Below are 21926 nucleotides of genomic sequence, written 5' to 3'. Positions count from 1 at the left end.
AGCCTAACTGTATCTCATCACTCTATCTTGGGGGATTACAGCAGCAACACAACGGGTTCTCTTGCTCCAGCAGTTTGGAACTCAATCCTCCTTCCACCTTCCTCCTTTGTTGATGAGTGATGTCAACATATGTATTTCCAGATAAATATGTAGGAGTTGAACTTATGTTCTTTGTTTCCAATGCATATTGTGCATAGTAGGAAAAAAAATGACAGCTATTGACAGAAAGTGTTTTATTGATGTAAATTTCTTTGGGAGGATTTATCTACTTTAGTATTTCAAACAATGGATATTAAAGGTGAAGGAAAGGATGAGCAAGTTCATTTCAGTATTGTATCTTCACTGGCTGAAAATGAAAGAATGAAACAATTAGGATCACCATACAAAATTCAAAGGTGTCCTAAACATTGTTACCAATTCTATTTAACAAAGCTATGCAGAATTCACAATAGGAAACTATAGGTACCATTTTCATTAATTGATAATCGCTTAGTTGACAAATGATCAAAGAAAGACCTACGTAATTATTCAAACATAATGAGAAACACCACAGTAGTGATGTTTCCCACACTTCTGAAAGTCAGTTATCCTTAGTTGTCACTGAACTGGAATCATATTATACTTTTATGCTTAAAGAAGCTTCCAATAATTATTCATTCCCAGAAGGTAGGACCCTCAGGGCAGATTTGAGGGGAACAAACAACAAAAACCTGATAATGAGAAGTTGGCTGTAATGCTAAGCAATTCAAAAATTTGGACAGGAACTGTACAAAAAATTAATCCAATAGTATTAAAGTTATCTATCTCAGATTATCCTCAGATATGAGTCTTTTAAAGGTTCACTTTTTAAACAGAGTAAATAATTTCTAAGAGAAACATCAAGAGAAAATAATAAAAATGTATCTTGCTGCATACCATGTTCTCTTTGAAATGAACTATTGGGGGTCAGGATTGGTCTTCAAGAGAGAATTTCTCCTAACTTCTTGCAACAAGGTATAATGTAGGGCCACATTTTCACAGACTAGCTATCAATGACCTGGCAAGCAGGATGGTGTTTTAAGATGAAAGGGCAAAAGCCTTTGAATCTGTTTTGAGAACAAAGTTCAACTCATTCTTTAAAAATACCTTCGGCAAGTGCTTTTGCAATTCGTTCCAGTTCCTCACGCTTCTTTTTCTCCTCTGCTTCTATCCTCCTCTCCTCCTCAGCAATAGGTTTCAAGTAGTCTGTCAGATCAAAGAAAATGTTTTTTTCAAACTCACTGTATATTTACAAAGATCATTACCACACAGTCAAAACAAGACTTCCTTAGTTAATACTCATGAAATTAAAAAAGATTGCTGGAGATGTCTCTGAAGAACTTTAAGGGGATTTGGCACAAATTAAAATCCCCCGCTGGCCCTATTCTGAATTTTAGAACATCGATAGTAATGCAAATGATCAGCTAATTTTACAAGGAGAACATCAGTTACCAGAACAAAGCAACATACATAAATTCCCTGTTCTTGTGGTTTAAATCATTTCCAACGTACGGCAACCTAAGCTGAACAATTGTGTGGTTTTCATGATATGATTTTTTCATAATGAGTTTGCCTTTGGTTTCCTCTGAGACCAACAGAGTGCAATTTCATAAACACAGTAGTGAAAAACTCTCACTTAGGTTCACAATTTGTACCGGCAACATGAATTCCTTTCAAATTACTTTGTAACTTTCACCATTCTATACTGTCAAGAGTCAGACGCCAATTAGCGAACAAAAATAGAGTTTATTCAGCAGATAAGCCAAAAAGTAATGTTAACACAGAAAAAACCTTGAAACACTTCACTATCAGTGCTTCAAGAGCAGTTCAAACAAAAATATAATTCAGCAACACAAGCAGGTAAAAACAAAGCTAAACAAACTTAGTGCAAACTGCACTTTCTGAGTCCAAGCCCTGCCAGCTGGCTCTGTAGTTTTCAAAGGAACAGTTCCCAAAAGAAAACACCAAATTGGTCAGGAAACAAACAAACAAACTAAGAATGCAGTAGACTGCTTCCACAATGTGGATAAAGCCGAAGGCTCCAAAAGGATGGTGAAAAGACGTCGTCCGGGATTCCAAGGTCAGGTCAGGAGATAACAGCGGTGTCCAAAGAGCAAGCCAGGAGTCAAAAGCCGATAGTAGTCATCAATCACAGGGCGAAGGCAGTAGCAAGGTCAAATTCCGATCCAAGGTCTGAAGAGGGTGTAGTCATCCAAAACAGGTCCACGATAAGACACAGCGAGAGTCAAGCTAGGTGATAACAGCAGATTCAAATCATAGTCCAAGTCCAGTCTTCATGGAAACACAAAGATCCCAATGGCGCCTCAGCAACACCTTGCCACACGCAAAGTGCAGTGGCCAAACATTCCCATTTTATTCCCCTTCCTCCTGGGTGACCAAACACTCACACCCAAACACCAGGTGTCCCAAATCTACTCAGAGTCTGAGCTCCACACAGCTAGAGCTTGTGGATCTGGAGTACCTAGCAATTCGTCGGAATCCCAATCATCCTGCCCACACTTAGCCCCATGAACACTTAAAGAACCATCCTCCCTTCTCCAAGCATCCTAATTGGGATCAGCTCCTGCAGAAACCCCAGGTTCAGAAGTATCCATAGACCCCAAATCCCCAGACATCTCCGGTGGCTGTGCCCATTCAGTGCCCGCTTCCCCAGCCACCACCTGTTCCTCAGCATCCATCTCCCCATCTGAATCTTCCTCAGAAGATCCCCCATATAGCTCTCTAAGTCGCTTCCTGCGCAACTCCTCCAGTGAACCCTCATCACGAGGGTTTTTTCTTCCTCTTCGAATTCCATCCCCATCAACCATAATCCCCGAAGGCGCAGTCACAACACATACATTAAAAATACTTTCTACAATAGCTTCAAAATACTTTACAGAAATGTCTAAGAGAAGTTCTTAACATTCATATTGAAGGTAATAACAGATTGCCCCAAAATCTAGGAATCTCTGAAATCAGCCATTCAAAAATAATTGCATAATTGACTGATATTTGTATTCCACATAATTAAAGAGATCAGATGTCCTCTTATTTAACCACTAAAGCGACCCAAGCCACCTAATGTATTATCATATGTGCAAGACAGATACAAACAACTATCTATGATACACCAGTAAAACAACCACACTTCTATATGTGAGTCCACTCAGATCTACATGTTTACACCCAAAAGAAAATAAATACTGTTGTAGTTGGGTCAAGGGGCAGCTTTGGTACTACTGCTAGTAGGAGAAAAAGAGATAACAGGGAACAGGTGTCTGATGAAGAACAGCAAGTGAAAAGGATTCGTGAAATACTTATGGCTCCCTCTGAGGATGAAACGTTTGAAGGATTCTCTAGTGGGGAAGAGGAGATGCTAGAGGATGATGAGTTGACAGAGAGTAGAAGGATTAAAAGGTCAACTCGGGAGCAAGAGTCTGATGGGGAGAGGGAAAGAAAGTAGATCCAGGAAATACTTATGGCTCCCATGGAAGATGAAACGTTTGAGGGTTTTTCCAGGGATGATGGGTGTGGGAGTGAGATGGAGAATGCTGATTGGACTCAAGTAAGTGTGGATGATGAGTCAGCTCATGGAGCTGCATCAGGGGATTGCCAAGCCTCTCATACTCCTGGGACATGAGGAGATCTAAGTCTTGAACGGAGATGGAGGGACTGGAGAGATGAAGGGCGAGGCCCTCTAACAAGATCAAGATCAGCTGCAAGGAATAAGGAGAGGGCGGAGGTCTCATCAGGATCAGACTCCGATGAGTAAGTTAAAAGTGGAGTTTGGAAAATGGTTGCCTCGCAGAAGGCAAGGTGTCTTTTGGGACGTTGCTTTGTCGCTGCCTGTCTCCTTGGGTCCTGGCTGTCCCGCTTCGTGTGTTTGTGTGTCTGGTCTACTTCCTGGATTGGTGTTCCTGGCTCTTCAACTCCGGTCTGTTCCTTGACGACGACTTCGCTTGCTCCCGCTCAGCGTTTCCTGTTCTGGCAATCCGTTTGGTGTTCCTGGCTCTTCGACTCCGGTCTGTTTCCTGGTGACGACATTGCTTGCTCCTGCGCTCCCTGTTTTGGCGTTCCATTTGGCGCTTTTGGCTCTTGACTCCAGTTTGCTTCTAGACAACGGATTTGGACATCTCCAGCAGTTTCTGGCTTTGTTTTAGAGCAGTTAGCTCTTTTTGACTCTCTGTGCCACAGCGTTGCGTGGCATTTGTTTTCTGGAACATTTTGACTGTGTTTAAACCAGATTATCTGACTAGATAATCTGGATTTTCTCTCTACTCCTATTTTAGTGCCTTTTTGTTACTGAAACTACTTCCTTTTGTTTATAACACTGAAGTTAAGCTTTTTTTGAGTTCAACCTCTCATTTAATAAACGTTTGTTAACACTATTTGTGCGTGTGGCACTTTAAGAGGAGTCTGTCTTGACAATTACCTTCTTTCACAATTACAATGCAGATTTCAAAAGGCAAGTATAAACTATTGAAAATGCACAAAAGTATTTACAAGCTAGGCTACAATCTTCTTTAGCCACTTACCATATCTTTTCTTTCCATAGATCATTCCAAGTAGCAGTGCTGAGTATCTGGTGAACTGTAAAATAAATTAGAAATATGAAACATAAAGAATATCAAATGCATACATAAATATAAAAGAATTTATTTTGCAGTTCTCAAATCTTTTGGGGTGACAGAATTTAAAATGAATTTTGTACTAAGGCATAACATTTCAGACATATAAAGGTAACAGAGCAGAGAACAGTTGCTATTTTAAAGGGAGATTCAAAACAAATGCTCTCGGTATGATGATGATCCTATTTGAGTGTTTATAACCAGAGCTTTAGAAAATAAAGAAATCTGCTTTGACATAAGGATGCGCAGGCACAAATTGGTGAGTGGAGATAAGCTTCCAGTGAAACAAAGCAATACACAGCAGTCACCTCTCTCAAACCCTTCCCAACGTACTACCTGGCTAAAAAAAAAAGAATTGCTTGCCCAAGGTGACAAACATGAAACACAATGCATATTTACAACAATATTTCACATTCAGTGAATATACTTCAAAAGCCAATCAACTTCAAAGGACAAAAAATGGGATCAAAACACAGTATCTACGGCAGGCATCCTCAGTGGTTGTGAGGTCTGTTGGAAACTAGGCAAGTGAGGTTTATATATCTGTGGAAAGTCCAGGTTGGGAGAAAGAACTCTTGTCTGTCTGAGGCAAGCGTGAATGTTGCAGTTAGCCACCTTGATTAGCATTAAATGGCCTTGCAGCTTCAAAGCCTGGCTGCTTCCTGTCTGGGGGTGTTAGCTGGCCCAGATTGTTTCATGTCTGGAATTCTCTTTTTTCCATGCATGAAACAATTGGGGCCAGCTAACACACTGTGCCCCTGGTGGCACAGTGTGTTAAAGCACTGAGCTGCTGAACTTGTGGACCAAAGGTCCCAGGTTCAAATCCCGGGAGCGGAATGAGCACCCGCTGTTAACCTCAGCTCCTGCCAACCTAGCAGTTCAAAAACATGCAAATGTGATTAGATTAATAGGTACTTCTCCGGTGGGAAGGTAACGGCGCTCCATGCAGTCATGCTGGCCACATGACCTTGGAGGTGTCTACGGACAATGCTGGCTCTTCGGCTTAGAAATGGAGATGAGCACCGGTCACGGCTGGACTTAACGTCAGGGGAAACCTTTGCCTTTACCTAACACTTTCTAACAAAGGATTCCACCAGGTTTTGAAGCTGCAAAGCTTTTCAATGCTGATCAAGGTGATTAATTGCAACATTCACACTTGCCTCAGACAGACAAAATTTCTTTCTCCCAACCTGGACCTTCCACAATACATAGAAACCCCCTTGCTTAGTTTCCAACAGACCTCACAGCCTCTGAGGATGTCTGCCACAGATGTAGGTGAAACATCAGGAGAGAATGCTTCTGGAACATGGCCATACAGCCCGGAAAACTCAGAGAAACCCAATGGTTCCGGCCATTAAAGCCTTTGACAGCACACATAATACACTTTGGAGCCTGCTATTAGTCGGTTTGTTTTTTATCAAACACTTTAGCAAATGATATGGATGAAGAACGCGGGGCTCAAGGAGCAGTTTAAAGGGAGAAAATTCACCTTAGTGCAGGCATGGGCAAAGTTCGGCCCTCCAGGTGTTTTGGACTCCAACTCCCACCATTTCTAACAGTCTCAGGCCTTTTCCTTTTCCCCCTCAGCCGTTTAAATGGCTGAGAGGGAAAAAGAAGGGGCCTGAGGCTGTTAGAAATGGTGGGAGTTGGAGTCCAAAACACCTGGAGGGCTGAAGTTTGCCCACGCCTGCCTTAGTAGCTGGAAGAGTGTCTTCGCCATTGAAAACCTTTGGGAAAAGGCGGGCCCAAAGGCGCCCAGGCCTCACTGAGGGCCTGCCAGCCTTCCTTCAGCCATGAATTCTCCTTGACCTCCTCCACGGTCACCTTCGGCGGCGGAGTTTCCCCCCACAGCCCCGCTCCCTTCGCCTCACGAATTCTTCGGCCTAAGACGGGAGGAGGCCCGAAGGCGCCCCGCGAGGAAAGCCCTCCCGCCGCCCTCTTCGCGCCCCTCTTGCCTTGATGAGCGGCGAGACCTGCACCGGGGGAACCATCTTGGCCCTGGGCCGCAAGGGGAGCGGAAGTGACGTAGGCGACGCTCGGAGAGGAAGGAAGAGCGTCATGGAAGCATAGAGCTAGAGTTTAGTGAACTATAGTTACACTTCCGGCGGAAGCAAAGATGAAGAAGTAGATGTCATGCTATTTGACAGCGTTTTCATTGCAGTGGCTCAATGCTGTGGAGTGAGATTTCGCAATCTTCAGCCTTCTCTGCCTAAAAGAATGCTGAGGCCTCACTAAACTACAAAACTCAGGATTGCATAGCGTTGACAGGCAAAATGGTATCAAAGCGCTTTAACTGTACAGTGTGGATGCACCTTACGAGCCATTTGGTATGCCAAATTATGAAAATCATCCTAGTTCACGCAGCGGGTTAAACCGCTGAGCTGCTGAAATTGCAGCCCGAACGGTCGACGGTTCAAATCCGGTGGGCGGGGTGAGCTCCGGCTGTTAGCCCCAGCTTCTGCCAACCTAGCAGTTCGAAAACATGCAGATGTGAGTTGATGAATAGGTACCGCTCCAGCAGCGGTAACAGCGCTCCATGCAGTCATGCTGGCCACATGAACTACGGACAACGCCGGCTCTTCGGCTTAGAAATGGAGATGAGCACTAACTCCCAGAATCGGACAGGACTAAATGTAAGGGGGAAACTTTTACCTTTACTAAAAAGAAAAGCCATATGTCTTATTTTACTTACTTTCTTGTCTCCAAGGGTATTTAATATGTTTATGTAGCCCCAGCATTTGGAGTACACACCGTCCCCAATAGATAGATTCTGAGCTGCGGTGAAATTCCCAGTCTGTATGGCCATATTCCAGAAGCATTCTCTTCTGACGTTTCACCCACATCTATGGCAGGCATCCTCAGAGGTTGTGAGGTCTGTTGGAAACTAGGCAAGTGGGGGTTTATATATCTGGAATATCCAGGGTGGGAAAAAGAACTCTTGTCGGAGGCCAGTGTGAATTGTGCAATTGGCCACCTTCATTAGTATTGAATAGCCTGGCAGCTTTAGAGAGTGGCTGCTTCCTGCCTGAGGGAATCCTTTGTTGGGAGGTGTTACTTGGCCCTCATTGTTTCCCATCTGGAATTTCCCTGTCTTCTGAGTGTTGTTCTTTATTTATTGTACTGATTTTAGAGTTTTTTAAATACTGGTCACCATTTTTGTTCATTTTCATGGTTTAGTCATTACTGTTGAAAGGCAGGCAAGAGTTCTTTCTCCCACCCTGAACATTCCACAGATATATACATAAACCACTTCTTCATTTCTAACAGACTTCACAACCTCTAAGGATGCCTGCCATCGATATGGGTGAAACATCAGGAGAGAATGCTTCTGGAACATGGTCATGCAGTCTGGAAAACTCGCAGCAACCTAGTGATTCTGGCCTTTAATTTGTATGCAAGTTGGAACAGGTACATTTTAAAGTGTAACTCCAGCCAAAAATATATATTATTTTAGCTTTGGGTAGCATAGGAAAAGCTTAACACCCCTGTGGGGTTTCCTTTCATGTCTGTGCCCCTGTTCAGAAGATTTCACCTCACTTTCTGTCCCTGTGAGAATTGGATTTTGAAAGTAAATAAGTAAAACTTTATTTCTATCCAGCCCTATCTCCCCATGGGGACTCAGGGCAGTTCACTACATAAAAGGCAAACATTCAGTGCAGTAAGATACAACAATAGACTAAAACAATTCAAAATAAACAAAACAGAGCATTCGACAATAAAGCAGCTCACATGAAAACAATAATAATAAATTACACGACGTTAATAAAACAAAGTTAAAAGCCAAGTCTTAATTCCATTCCTTATGTGGCCTGTTGTGGAAACAAGGATTGGGGATAATTCTTCAGTGGAGACATCTTTTCTTCATGATAATTCCTCTTTCGGGAGTGAATTTCCCTTCTGAGGGGTAGACTTCTCTCCCTTCCTATTATCTCACCCCCTTTCTTAACTAGGAGTTGTTTGTAAGTCAGATATTTGTAACTTGGGGACTGCCGATAATGTGCAATTAATACTTCTCCATTACATCAACTCAAGGAGATGCTGTGTACTTGACCTCAGGCTTGTGCTCTGCGTTAAGGCCAGTACATTGAAACCGGATAAGAAGGAGAAAGAAAAGGTGGAAGGATTCTTGGATCTGGGAATTTGGGAACATGGTTAACTGTGGTGTTTGATTTGCTGTCTGTGCTCCTGTTCAGAAGATTTCACCTCACTTTCTGCCCCTGTGATCACTGGGTCTTTAAGAATTAGCTTGTTGTGGAAACAAGGTGTTAAAACTTCAGTTGAGACACTTTCCCCCCATAAAGTACATAAAGTAACTTTCTAAGCTCTGATCTGGATGGAAATTCATATTGGGAAGTATCTGAGAAGGACATTTTGGACATAGGCAAGTTGGTAAGGAAAAATACACAAAATCTTAATGTTACAAATCTTTGCTGAATTGTAATGTCATTTGCCCAGAGATAAAGGTGCCTTATTATGTTGGATATATAATCACTTGATATATGTAGATGAGTATTTTTATCAGCATTGCACAGTGGCGTGTGTGGTGTTTGAGCATACAAAAGTACTATTGACTGAAGGATTCAGTGTTAATTAAAGAGTGCAATCCTTTGAATCCAAGAAGTAATTATTTTGTTCAGCGACATCAGATGCTAGAAGCATAATAGAAAATATTGACACAATTATGTTTACTATGTACGCTATTCTAAGTCAAAGAGATAATAAAGGGATATTTCTTTTGATTCATAGACTTTGAATATTTAGGTAATGAAAATGAATACCCTGTTCTAAGAAAACATATTCTATGATTCAAGTGTTGACATTTTTAAAATTACGTTTATGTTCAGTTGAATAATTCATAGTATAAGAATTTTAAAACACAATAAAACAAGTGTTGCAAGTTGATGGCAGAAATAATATCTTCAAAATGTCTGGGACGCATAGAAATTGTGTACGATGTTTAATTCCTGTAACAATCTGTGAAATGAACTTTTTTGGAAATTGTACAGGATCATTATGACAACTCATACAAAATCACCAGTATATGGCTTTAAATTGCATTTATCTAATTGTTGAAGAAACTTCCAGGAACTGAAAAAAGATTTTTAAAAGTGGTTTGCAAGTAATTTCCTAAATTGGATCCCAAAGAACAGGAAAACAGCAGATGCTAAAGATACACACACAGAGAGCTTACTGAAAGCCCAGAGAGAATATCATAACACAGTATGATTAGTAAATATTATTAGCATGAGCAGCTGCAAGCAAAAGATATCTATAACAAGAAGTAACCACACAAGAGTGTCAGATGTGTAGACTTAATGAATATTACTAACACTATATCATTTTAATTATCTGACTTATGTTGTAACCACATGACATTTGGAGCTAACAGTTCATGAAATTAAATGCTCATTCTCACCATTTTGCTGTCTTGAATTCTTTCCTACTATGGGATATGTTTTTGTTAAATTTGCAGTTGGCTCAACATTGTATTGCAATTTAATGAGATCCTATATAGCACAATACTTGGCTCAATAATTCTGTTTAAATTATATCTTAAAAAGGTATATAAAAAGTTATTTTGTAGATCTTTGTCTACATAATTATAAAAATAAAGACTTCTCAATTTTATTTTTTCAATGCCTACAAGACATTTCAATCTGTTTTCAGGCCTAGTTAGAAGACATACTTTATCACAGTCGTAAGACTCTTCAGCCTCTTTTCAAGTATGGAGAGACACTGAGCTCATCACATGAGTTAAACTACTTCTGGCTGTCATGCATAGCTCTCCATGGTTGAAAAGAGGCAGAAGTGTCCTGAAAGGAACTCTGGCAACTGACCTCATCACATTGAGAAATTTCCCCCTTGTAGGACACTTCAGCCTCTTTTCAAGCATGGAGAAGCACAGAGCTCATCACATGTTCCAGGGGTTGAAAAGAAGCAGAAAAGACCTGAAAGGAGAGAACTCTGAACACAGGCCAGCAATCGTGTTCAGAACTCCTACCTCTTATCACACTTTACTCCCATGTTTACTACTGAAAAACAGGTGTGATGGGAACCATCAAAGGTTTCCTGTCCCGTTTCATTGCCCAACTGTCAGCAGTCTGTTGTATCCTGTGGGGTTTGATGCAGAACCATATGATCCCATGGAAAGAAATGGTTTTCACCAGGATCACTGTCTCTTGTATCCTATGGGATTTGATGCAGAACTGTAGGATTCCATTGAAAGCAATGGTTTTATCCTGGATCACTGTCTCTTGTATCCTATGGGCTTTGAATCAGAACCATAAGATACCATGGAGAATAATGGTTTTAACCTGGAACACTGTCTTTTGCATCCTGTGTAGTTTGGGGCAGAACAATAGAATCCCATGGAAACCAATGGTTTGAACCTGGAGCACTGTCTCTTGTATCCTACGGGCTTTAGGGCAGAACAATATTCTAAATTCTGCCACTTGCATCCTCAACCAGCTGGCCAGCCCTTTCCGCAGCTGCGCAGCGTCGCCAAAACGCTGCATTGCCAGCCACGCCCCCATTGTTAGAAACAAGTGGTTGAGGATGCAAGCGGCAGAATTTAGTGGGGAAGGATTTGCAAAGCTCATTCATCGCTCTGGTAAGTGCCTAGATTTGAATGGTGACTATGTTGAAAAGTGGTATTTGGGTGTGCCTTTCAACTGCATATGGTAAATGTTTTCTCCTATACTTTGTTCATTTTAAATTCCAAAATGTTATCTACTTTGTGGATAGCCCTCGTACTTTGGTCATTTTTTGCCTCCCATTTCTCTCCTTTGACAGGCCCCCAAGGGGGAAATCCACAACGGTATTTTTGCATATAGTTTTCCCTTGTATTTTTCCCATGCTTTTATTAATAAAGAGCAAATAAAATGATTTCCCTTTTTTTTCAACCCTTCTTTTCCTATACCAAATATAGCCATACCAAATACAGAACAGGGGTACGGACAGCAAAACCATCACCACAGAGGTGTCCTATGCTATCCAAAGTGTATATATATATGACTGAAGTTATACTTGTAAAATGTACCTGTCCCAACTTACATATATATTATATATATTATATTTATATGGGCCCCTGGTGGCACAGTGTGTTAAAACGCTGAGCTGCTGAACTTGCGGACCAAAAGGTCCCAGGTTCAAATCCCAGGAGCAGAATGAGCGCCCGCTGTTAACCCCAGCTCCTGCCAACCTAGCAGTTCAAAAACATGCAAATGTGAGTAGATCAATAGGTACCGCTCTGGCGGGAAGGTAACGGCGCTCCATGCAGTCATGCCGGCCACATGACCTTGGAGGTCTCTATGGACAACGCCGGCTCTTCGACTTAGAAATGGAGATGAGCACCAACCCCCAGAGTCAAACATGACTGGACTTAACGTCAGGGGAAAACCTTTACCTATATATACAGTAGAGTCTCACTTATCCAACATAAACGGGCCGGCAGAATGTTGGATAAGCAAATATGTTGGATAATAAGGAGGGATTAAGGAAAAGCCTATTAAACATCAAATTAGGTTATGATTTTACAAATTAAGGACCAAAAATCATGTTATACAACAAATTTGACAGAAAAAGTAGTTCAATACGCAGTAATGCTATGTACTAATTACTGTATTTACGAATTTAGTACCAAAATATCACGTATAAATATCAATGTATTGAAAACATTGACTACAAAAATGCGTTGGATAATCCAGAATGTTGGATAAGTGAGACTCTACTGTATATATGTGTGTGTGTGTGTGTGTGTGTGTGTGTGTGTGTGTGTCAGCTTGAGTTACACTTAAAAATATTCTTGGTCTGACTTTCATACAAATTCAACATAAAAACAAACCTAAAGAACCTATCTTGGAGACTGCCTGTATCTGAATCCAAATTATTTGCCTTGACCTGGATTATATGGCAGTTTCTGGAATCAGAAACTTGACTATAAGGCATTGTAGATCCAACTGGAGTTACACTGATCTGAAGATGCAAGTTATTTGTTGAGTATAGTCTTGGATTCAGCTCTGCATCTGTACGCTCTGGTATGTATGTGGCCAGGAGTGCTTGTGCACAGACAAAGTTAGTGTGCCAATTGTATCAATTTCTGATCAGACCATGGGGAGAGGTGCTAGATTACTGTAACATGTTGCTCATGAGACTGCCTTTGAAGAGTCTTTTGAAACTTCAGTTAGCATTAAGAGCTACAGCCAAAGTGTTAACTACCTCTGGGTGCAGAGATGATACACCTTCTCTCCGCCAACAGATTCTGTGTTACCTTAAAACCAACCAAATTAATTCCAGCAATAACTTTCATGGAATATAGTCTCCCTTCAACAGACACATTTGCTACAATGTGATGAGTTGCACGATACATATTACAGGCTACAACCAAAGGAAATGATATACTAGATAGTTCAGAATATCCATACCAGTTGTCTGGCCACTGGGGAGCAGCAGGTACCTTGCAGTTGTGACCATGTATGGAGTAGATCTTATGAGCTCAGGGTTCTTAAGACGTTTGAGATCTCCTTTGGGAAATGCCAGCTATAAAGATGCGACCCTTCCCTACATATAAGAAGCACTTAATATAGAAAGTTTCCCAGAGTAAGACAGGCCACGTCGCTTCCCAGGAAAGATGGTAAGTTCTGTTTGTTTGGAGAGGTGACCTATGTGCTTTCATTATCGCTTGAAATTTTAACTTAAGAGTACCAATTATAATGATTAATGAGTTAAACATGGTCTTATTCAGAAGAAAGGCCTAGTGGGAGAAATGGGGTTCACTTTGAAATAAAGGCAGATAGGACTGCATCCTTGTGTATTTTACAGGTTGCATGTTCTTTTTTTGGAAAGAAGATCCATTAAAGTATTGTTAGAAATATTGCTTAATGCCAAAATATAGTTACTGAGACCATTCTTGTCTATCCCCTTTTTAGGCCAGCAGAAAAACCAAGAAGAAGGAAGGTGGTGCCAAACGGGCTCAAAGAGCTTCTTCTAATGTCTTCTCCAACTTTGAACAGACACAGATCCAGGAGTTTAAGGAAGTAGGAGGATGTTCTCCCAAAATATGGTTTTGGGGGGGGGTTCTAAGTGATGAACTGGGTGCTTTCTCATTCCAAGATTAGTTGTTTATATCATCTGAATGGGATTGAATTTAGCTTGTATTTGACTGACTGTTAGCCCCTTGGCATGCAACTCCTGATTTTCCCACAATTTTTGGTTTCTTCAGCCCATATAGCCAGCAGTGAATTCCAATGTGTGTTTTTAATAAGAGATATTGAAAATTACTGAATTTGGGCTGGACTATGTTTAGGGGCCAGAAATCCAATCAGATTATTTCAGTAACAGAACTGTCTCTATCAGTAGGGAGCAAATGCCCCCCAAACACACGCAAAGCCTATTCCAGAGGGCAGGGAAACTCCCAAACCAGAGTTTTTTTGAGAGGGTATGGGAGTTTGCAAGTAGGCGAGGAATAAAACTTGCCCAAAAAAATGCTATACAGGTTGAGTATCCTATGTCAGGATTGTTTGCAACCAGAAGTAATTTTATTCAATTTTGGAATATTTGCATATAGAATTTGATATCTTGGCAATGGAACCCAAATCTAAGCACAAACTTTATACACCTTATACATATAGCATGAGGATAATTGTATTCAGTAGCTTAAATAATTTTGGGCATGGAACAATGTTTATGTAAAAAAAAACCCTGCACAATACAGGTATGTGTTGTATTTGCGAGGCTGGAGAGAGACTAAAGATCTATTTATTTATCATGTCAAAAGCAAATTGGGAGTACAGTTATAATGTATTTAAAAAAACACAAACAAAGTTAGAAAACTTGACATTATACTAGATTTCTTTTTATGAGAAGCTGGCCACTTTGAGTGCCTTTGGTGTCGCTGTGAGAAGGTCCTTCATTGTGCATGTGGCAGGGCTCAGGCTGCATTGTAGTAAGTGGCCTGTGGTTTGCTCTTCTCCACATGTCGTGGATTCCGCTTTGTAACCCCATTTCCTAAGATTGGCTTTGCATCTCATGTCCCAGAGCACAGTCTCTTCAGAACCTTCCATGTCTTCCAGTCTTCTGTGTGTGGAGAGAAGCCTCCCTGCAGGATTGTAACACATCAGGGCAGACGTGAGATTCTCTCACATGAGAAGCAACTTGCAGTATGCAACCAAACAAACTAAGGATCTATGAAATGGTGGGACTCCAAATACACTATTCAGTGTGAATCTGCACCTTCTACTATTTCAACCTAGTGTCTGTCTCTAGCCTTTTGACTTGTTCGTTTGTTACTTTTGTTGTGTATGAGATATGAGACTAGAAAGACACTAAGGATTTGAGAGACTGAGGACATAAAAGATGTGTTCTTGGGAGAAATGCTGTGAATGAATGATCAGGCCACTGCTTTGAAAGTAGATGTGGAAGACTGTTGGAAATGTTTGGGATTTTGAAGCACTTTAGATGTTTTAATTTTCAAATTAAATAGGGTGTAATCAGAGTGAACCTGAAGGTACTTAACAATTTAAGTACATATACGGGCTGTCTCCAAGTTACAAACATCCAACTCATAGTTCAGAATGGGGGTGAGACAACAGGAAGTGAAATACATCTACCTCTCGGAAAGGAACTTCACTCTTGAAAGTTATCATAGGGAAAAGATGTCTCAGCTGAAGCTTCATCACCAATCTGTTGCACCCCAGCGAGGGTCCACCTTGCTCTCAACACACACCACTGAGACAGACTTGATATAAACAGTTTATTGATAAAAATGTAGCAAAAAGTAAGGCAAAAGCAATAAAGAAATGTAATAATCCAAATGTAAATGCAGTAATCCAAATACAGTTCAATGTCCCAAAAACAGCAAGTAAATTCTTAAAAGACAAGGCTTAAAACAGGAACGTGCTATCCAAAGCAAAATCCAAAGTACATGATATGAACAGGAGCATGAAAGCAAGAATACTTTCCCAAAAAACCATAGGCAACATTTGAACCAAGACTTGGGGCTTGAAAATAGGAAACATAGGCAACACTTGAATCAAGACAGGAACAAAGCAGGAGATCTTGCTCTGAAAGCAAAGTTTTTTGATCTGAAATGTGTCCTCACATTTCCCCTTATTTACCAATTCTTACAAGACATGAAGGCATTCCTTTGACCTTGGGTTCCCAGCCTTTTGGCAGCAATCCGTACCGAACGTCTAGGGAGTTTCGTTCTCAAACTGAGTCTTCTTTCTCTGTCTAATTGGACTTCCTCATTATCACTTTCAGGACCACCTTGACTTTTTCTGCCCTCCTCCTGTTCTGAGAGCTGGTGTTAACTCTTCCGTATGCTATCCAAAAGCTTTTATATGTGTGTGTGTGTGTGTATAATTCCAGCCGAATATATACACTGTGTGTGTGTGTGTGTCTGGAGTTACATTTTAAAAAATGTTCCTGTTCGGACTTGCATATAACTTCAACTTAAGAACAAACCTGCAGAACTTATCTTGTTTGTAACTTGGGGACTGCCTGTATAAGATGCATAAAATTACACACAGAGATAAAAGGAGGAAGGGGAAATTAGACTTGAGTGATTTTTTTGTGCTTCTTCTTCTTAATATTTTATTGATGAATAAATGCAATAGAAAAATGTGTTAGATTTGCTTTTCAATTATTGAAGGATAAAAACCTATGTAGTCTTGGGCTGAAAAAAACCACAATTAGAAATGGGATAATAAAATCACAAGAAGGAATTAGTGATCTGACTCATTGAAGGTTTATAAATATGTACCAATTTTCTATAGGCTTTCACACTAATTGACCAGAACAGAGATGGCTTCATTGATAAAGAAGATTTAAAAGACACTTACGCGTCTTTAGGCAAGTATTCTGGAATGATCACTGGTCAGTTCTCACTTTCAGCTGTTTAAATTATTTCAATTACCTGTCTCACCTTTAAAGACAGTTTAAGAGACAGTGACATCAAAATATATTTTGGAAACTACAAACTATATTAACAGAAGAAATCTTCAGAGTCTTTCCCATGGAGTAGATATTAGTAGATGTGCTTTTCTGATGTTTATAAAAATTTACATCTGCTCATTAGGAAATGTCTGCCAACTCATTCCCAAGTGCTGTAGGCTATTAATTCAAGGAACAAATGAAGTGAGGTCTGGAGTTCAGTTCCACATTTTGCCATTGAAATTCCCAGTGTGTTTCTACTAGGTACAGCATTACAAAAGAACTGGGGAAATAAATGGAAACTTGGAATATTATACAAAATTTAGCTTGTAAATGTTAAATATATTTAAAAGTTGGGGAACATAATCAAATACACATATGTGAGTATATATATATATATATATATATATATATATATATATATATATATCCTGAGAATGCAGTGGATAATTAGTGTTATTTGTTCAATTGTAGGTAAAACAAATGTCAAAGACGATGAGTTGGAATCAATGCTTAAAGAAGCTACTGGCCCTATAAATTTTACAATGTTCTTGAACCTGTTTGGGGAAAAGTTAAGTGGTAAGTTTAACGCTGCATTATATATTTTTTAAAACCGAGATTTTTGTAAGTCTAGCGTGAGGTTCTCTGATATTCTCATATTACATTTCAATGCAAAGAGAATTCATCAAATATATTTCAGCACAAGCTATTAATTTTGTTAGTAATTTTTAAAAAAATTAACAGCAAAATAAAAAGGAATGTCTGAAATAGTCCTTCAACATTCTGTCTTTGCAAATTCAGTGTAAACTGGCCTTACCATGTTCTGGAACATGGCCATATAATCCGGAAAACTCACAGCAACCCAGTGATTCCGGTCATGTAAGCCTTCAACAACACATTTACCTTACCAACTTCTGAAGCTGTATAAATTTGATCCTGATTATCTTTTGGGTTTTACATTTGTTCCAATGTTACACAACAGTTCTTGGCTCAAATCCATTTCAAAATATCTATTATAGCATAAAATATATTCAGTAATGCAAATTTTGAGATAAAAAATAAATTTCAAGTGCACATTTTCTGAAAAAGTACACTCAGTCTCAACTAAATATTATTTTATGCATTTAAAAAATTAAATTACTAAGGAGTGGCTTTATGAATAAGTGAAATGCATGTAAGAGAAAAAGAAAAAAAAGTCTCGAGTTGAATTGATTTGCTGGAGTTTTTTTTGTCTTCCTAATATTTTTGTTTAGAAACTTGATGGTGAACCAGAGAGTTAAATAAGACAGTTTCCCATCAATGTAAAACAAAGCAATATTCTATTAGTTCTAAACATTAATTGAAGAGGATTCTGTTAAATGTTAAACAATTTTGTGGTATCTCTAATAAATCCAAGATCTTGGAGAGATGCCAAGAAATGGGTCGAAAGCATGTCAAAAAATAAATCTACTTTCAGGTTATATGAGACATGGCTATTTAGAGTTTCAGTTTTGGTAACCTAAGCAAAAAGAGACCCAAAAGCACCAAGCCGATGGGAGACATTTGATCTTTTTTTCTAAAAACTTCTGAATCACTCAGTTGGACTCACATTATGTTCCCAAACCAAAACTACTGCAATTTTTCTCTGGACTAATGTGTTGCCAGTCCATAATGACTGACTGAGTTATTCTGATACATTACATAATTTGTAATATTCACATATACCTCCTCTCACCTACACATATGCCCAAAATGGCAAATTTATTAACATTTTTCTTCTTGTGGGACCTTCAAGTGCTTTTGTGTAGTGTTTGATTTCAAAGATGCATATACTCGGGCCCAGACTAAGAATGGTTATACCTACTAAATGAATACTATATATCAGGCACAGGCAAACGTTGTCCCTCCAGGTGTTTTGGACTTCACTCCCACAATTCCTATCATCCTACCAGCTGTTAGGAATGTGGGAGCTGAAGTCCAAAACACCTGGAGGGCCAAAATTCCCTATGCCTGATATATATCCTTTGGCAGCACATGTTCAAGAACTGATTGCAAATTATGATTTCCACAAGTCACAAGGACCATGTTACCAATGTCATGTTCATTGTTTCATTATCCCATTATTTTCAACAGGTACGGACACTGAAGAGACCATACTAAATGCATTTAAAATGTTTGACCCAGATGCTAAAGGAAACATTAACAAGGATTAGTAAGTATTTGCCATCTAAGTGGACCTTCCCTTGTCTGGAACTTGTGATGTTGACTGATGCAGGGTAAAACAGCTTAGCCATAATATTGACAGGTCTTTCACGAACCCTATCCCAACACTATGTAAAGTGTGGCAGATGTGGTGGCATTTAAAGTGCAAAAGGGGTTACAAGTAGGATAAGATGAGCATTTCCAGAGCTTGCACAGGTCATCACTTAAAAGTCATTTTGCCCCACAACTTTGCTTTGTCCCAGAAAGCCAACCTGGGAGTGAAGTGGCTAAGGGAGAAGCTGTATAGAAAAAGTTGTGTTCAGGAGAAGGGTTTTCCATAATACATATACAGCAGCCTGCCATTTTAACATGAAGCTTGAGCCGAATATCCTTTCTTTGTGGATATGGTACAGAGTACTTGACTTGGAACATTGTATATTAAGTTTATTTTTCATAGAATCATAGAATTGGAAGAGACCCTAAGGACCATCCAGTCCAACCCCCTGCCATGCAGAAAATGTACAATCAAAGATGTACATAGATGGCCATCCAGCCTCTGTTTAAAAGCCTCCAAAGAAGGGGCTTCCACCACACCCCGAGGCAGAGAGTCCCACTGTTGAACAGCTCTTACAATCAGAAAGTTCTTCTTAACGTTCAGGTGGAATCTTCATTCCTGTAACCAAAACACGTTGCTCCATTGAATCCTAGTATCCAGGGCAGCAGAAAACAAACCTAATCCCTCTTCCTTACGACATTCTTTCAAATATTTAAACCTGACAATCATGTCTCCTCTCAGCCTTCTCTTCTACAGGCTCTTTAAGATGCTCCTCATAGGGATTCATGGTCTCCAGACCTTTGATCATTTTAGTTGACTTCCTCTGAACACGTTCCAGCTTGTCAATATCCCTCTTTATTTATTTATTTATTTATTTGTTTGTTTGTTTGTTTATTTATTTATTTATTTACAGTATATATATTCCGCCCTTCTCACCCCGAAGGGGACTCAGGGCGGATCACATTACACATATGAGGCAAACATTCAATGCCTTGACACAGAACAAAGACAAAGGCAAACACAGGCTCCGAGCTGGCCTCGAACTCATGACCTCTTGGTCAGAGTGATTGGTCTCAGCTGGCTGCAGCTGGCTGCTCACCAGCTTGCGCCACAGCCTGGGCCTTTGCCTTTGTCTATCAACTTTAGATTTGCCTGTGCCCATGATCTATAACCATAGTTAGTTGTGTGACATTCAGGGAGTCCATCAGCATCTGGAAGACTGCACACCATTTTGTCCCTGTTCAAATAGATCTCTTCCTTGAAATGTTTTTATCCTTATGCTATGGCAAAACGCAACAAAGGCATCCATCGAAACTCTGCTACTATAGACTGCACACACAGAAGAGGTTTTTCAGGGGTAACTTTATCCCAGGAGGAAAAGGAATTGGACCTATGCGCTTGGATAGGAGACTGGCAATGAATACCAGGGGATGTTGGCTATCTTTCAGAGGAAGGAATGGGCAAAACCACCTCTGTGTATTCTTTGCCTAAGAAAACCGTTTGAAGTGAATGAGGTTGCCAAAAGCTGACAGGTGACTTGAAAGCACATTCCCACACACTCGAGGATTACTGAAGTTGCCACTCATACAAAAAATTAAGTTGCTTTAAGCTTTCTTGAGCAGTCTTAAGTTTTTAAGTCTTAATATGTTTTTATTTCCTTCAACAGCATTAAACGTTTAATGATGTCTCAAGGTGACAAGTTTAGTGCTGAAGAGGTTTGTATTCTCTTTTTACTAAAGCTTTAAATTGTTTAGGGGTGACTGTTGAACCAGACTTGGCAAATGTGAGTTATAGATGGAAATATCATCTGCCTGCATTTGTCGGCCAGCAGAACGCCGCCACTTCTCTCTTCATGGCTGATGTCCAGTAAAGTAGGTTTAGGGGGCAGTCACAATCCTGGCAATACTGCTGCCATAATAACTATGTAGGGGTCATAAATATAAACCCATTGCAGATATTTAACTCCTGGTTATGCCCCCATAGGCCTGATTCTAAATACTGGCCTGTTTTTTTCGCAATTTTTTTCTTGTCAGGGGTGACTTGAGAAATTGCAAGTTGCTTCTGGTGTGAGAGAATTGGCTGCCTCCAAGGACGATGCCCAGGAGATGCCCAGATGTTTTACCATCCTGTGAGAGGCTTCTCTCATGTCCCTGCATGGGAAGCTGGAACTGACAGATGGGAGCTCACCTCGCTCCCCAGATTCAAACCGTCCTGGCCAAATTTACAGAATAGACTTATTCGAATGGATGAAATCCAGGTTAATTTTTATCAGTGGTGGGAATTGTGTAGCTTACCAGATGTTGTTTAACAGCATGTCCCTGCACTTCACATCATGCTGGCTAGTTACTGAGATTTGCTGTTAATAATATCGGGAGGACTGCAGAATTTCCACCTCTGATTTTGACTATTTATAAAGTTAGATTTCTTTCTGTATATTTTATCTAAATAAGACTAACACTGGCTGTAGCAGTTTTACCCTCAGTGGCAAATTATTCTTTCACAGCTAGTATTTCTACTCAAACCACCAGTTTTTTCTTCCCTATTAAGTGCAATTTGCTTATGTGAAAAACGGCAAGGAAATGAGGGCTGTTCCAGATATCTCCAAGAGACAGAAAGGATTCTGATTTCTGATGCATTTTGTTTTGGTGTGTGTTACTGAAGAATGGCTTGTCTTGAGAGATAACATTTCAGCTTTGAATATGATGCTCAATTGGGTAAACTGCAATGTGATTACCAATTTCAAAGAGTAACGAAACATTTTTCCATATCCGTCTTCTGCTGTAATGAATTGTCTGCAAAAATTCTAAATACCTCCCTTCAATGTGTTTTTTCCTTGTTTCATGTATAGATAGATCAGATGTTCCAAAGTTCTCCTATTGACTCTGCAGGAAACCTCGATTACAAGGCCCTCTGCTACACCATCACACACGGAGACGAAAAAGAGTAGTCCACCTGTTTTTGAAAATTGTTTCATCATCTGTGTCTTATGGGTTGCAAATAAAATGAACTCCTGTACAATACTTGCCTTTGGTGTGATTGCAAACTGTGTTTATTTGAACAAACACCCTACAGGAAAATGTTGAAATGATGCTAACAATGGGTTGCTGTGAGTA

General features: G+C 40.0%; 2 protein-coding genes across 3 annotated transcripts; one reads left to right on the top strand and one right to left on the bottom strand.

Moving 5' to 3' along the window:
• Positions 1-218: 218 nt before the first annotated feature.
• atp5me (ATP synthase membrane subunit e) lies at positions 219-6757 on the bottom strand. Its single transcript, XM_008114582.3, has 4 exons — positions 6602-6757; positions 4554-4608; positions 1126-1224; positions 219-346 (listed from the first exon to the last, which is right to left on the bottom strand). The coding sequence occupies exons 1-4, from the start codon at positions 6704-6706 to the stop codon at positions 321-323; spliced, it is 285 nt and encodes a 94-aa protein (XP_008112789.3). The 5' UTR covers positions 6707-6757; the 3' UTR covers positions 219-320.
• A 19-nt stretch (positions 6758-6776) lies between these two features.
• Positions 6777-21833, top strand: myl5 (myosin light chain 5). 2 transcript variants are annotated; one of them, XM_008114580.3, is made up of 7 exons: positions 6777-7279; positions 13574-13681; positions 16421-16496; positions 17052-17156; positions 18690-18768; positions 20480-20528; positions 21662-21833. In XM_008114580.3, exons 1-7 carry the CDS (start codon positions 7145-7147, stop codon positions 21758-21760), a joined length of 651 nt encoding a protein of 216 aa, XP_008112787.2. In that variant the 5' UTR covers positions 6777-7144; the 3' UTR covers positions 21761-21833. The 2 variants fall into 2 exon arrangements, with proteins under 2 accessions (XP_008112787.2, XP_008112788.1); XM_008114581.3 differs by lacking the exon at positions 6777-7279 and adding an exon at positions 11889-13278.
• The last annotated feature ends 93 nt before the right edge of the window (positions 21834-21926 follow it).

Source organism: Anolis carolinensis, chromosome 2 (genome assembly GCF_035594765.1).
Source record: "Anolis carolinensis isolate JA03-04 chromosome 2, rAnoCar3.1.pri, whole genome shotgun sequence".
Taxonomy (NCBI): domain Eukaryota; kingdom Metazoa; phylum Chordata; class Lepidosauria; order Squamata; family Dactyloidae; genus Anolis; species Anolis carolinensis.
This window is presented reverse-complemented; position numbering and strand designations above follow the sequence as displayed.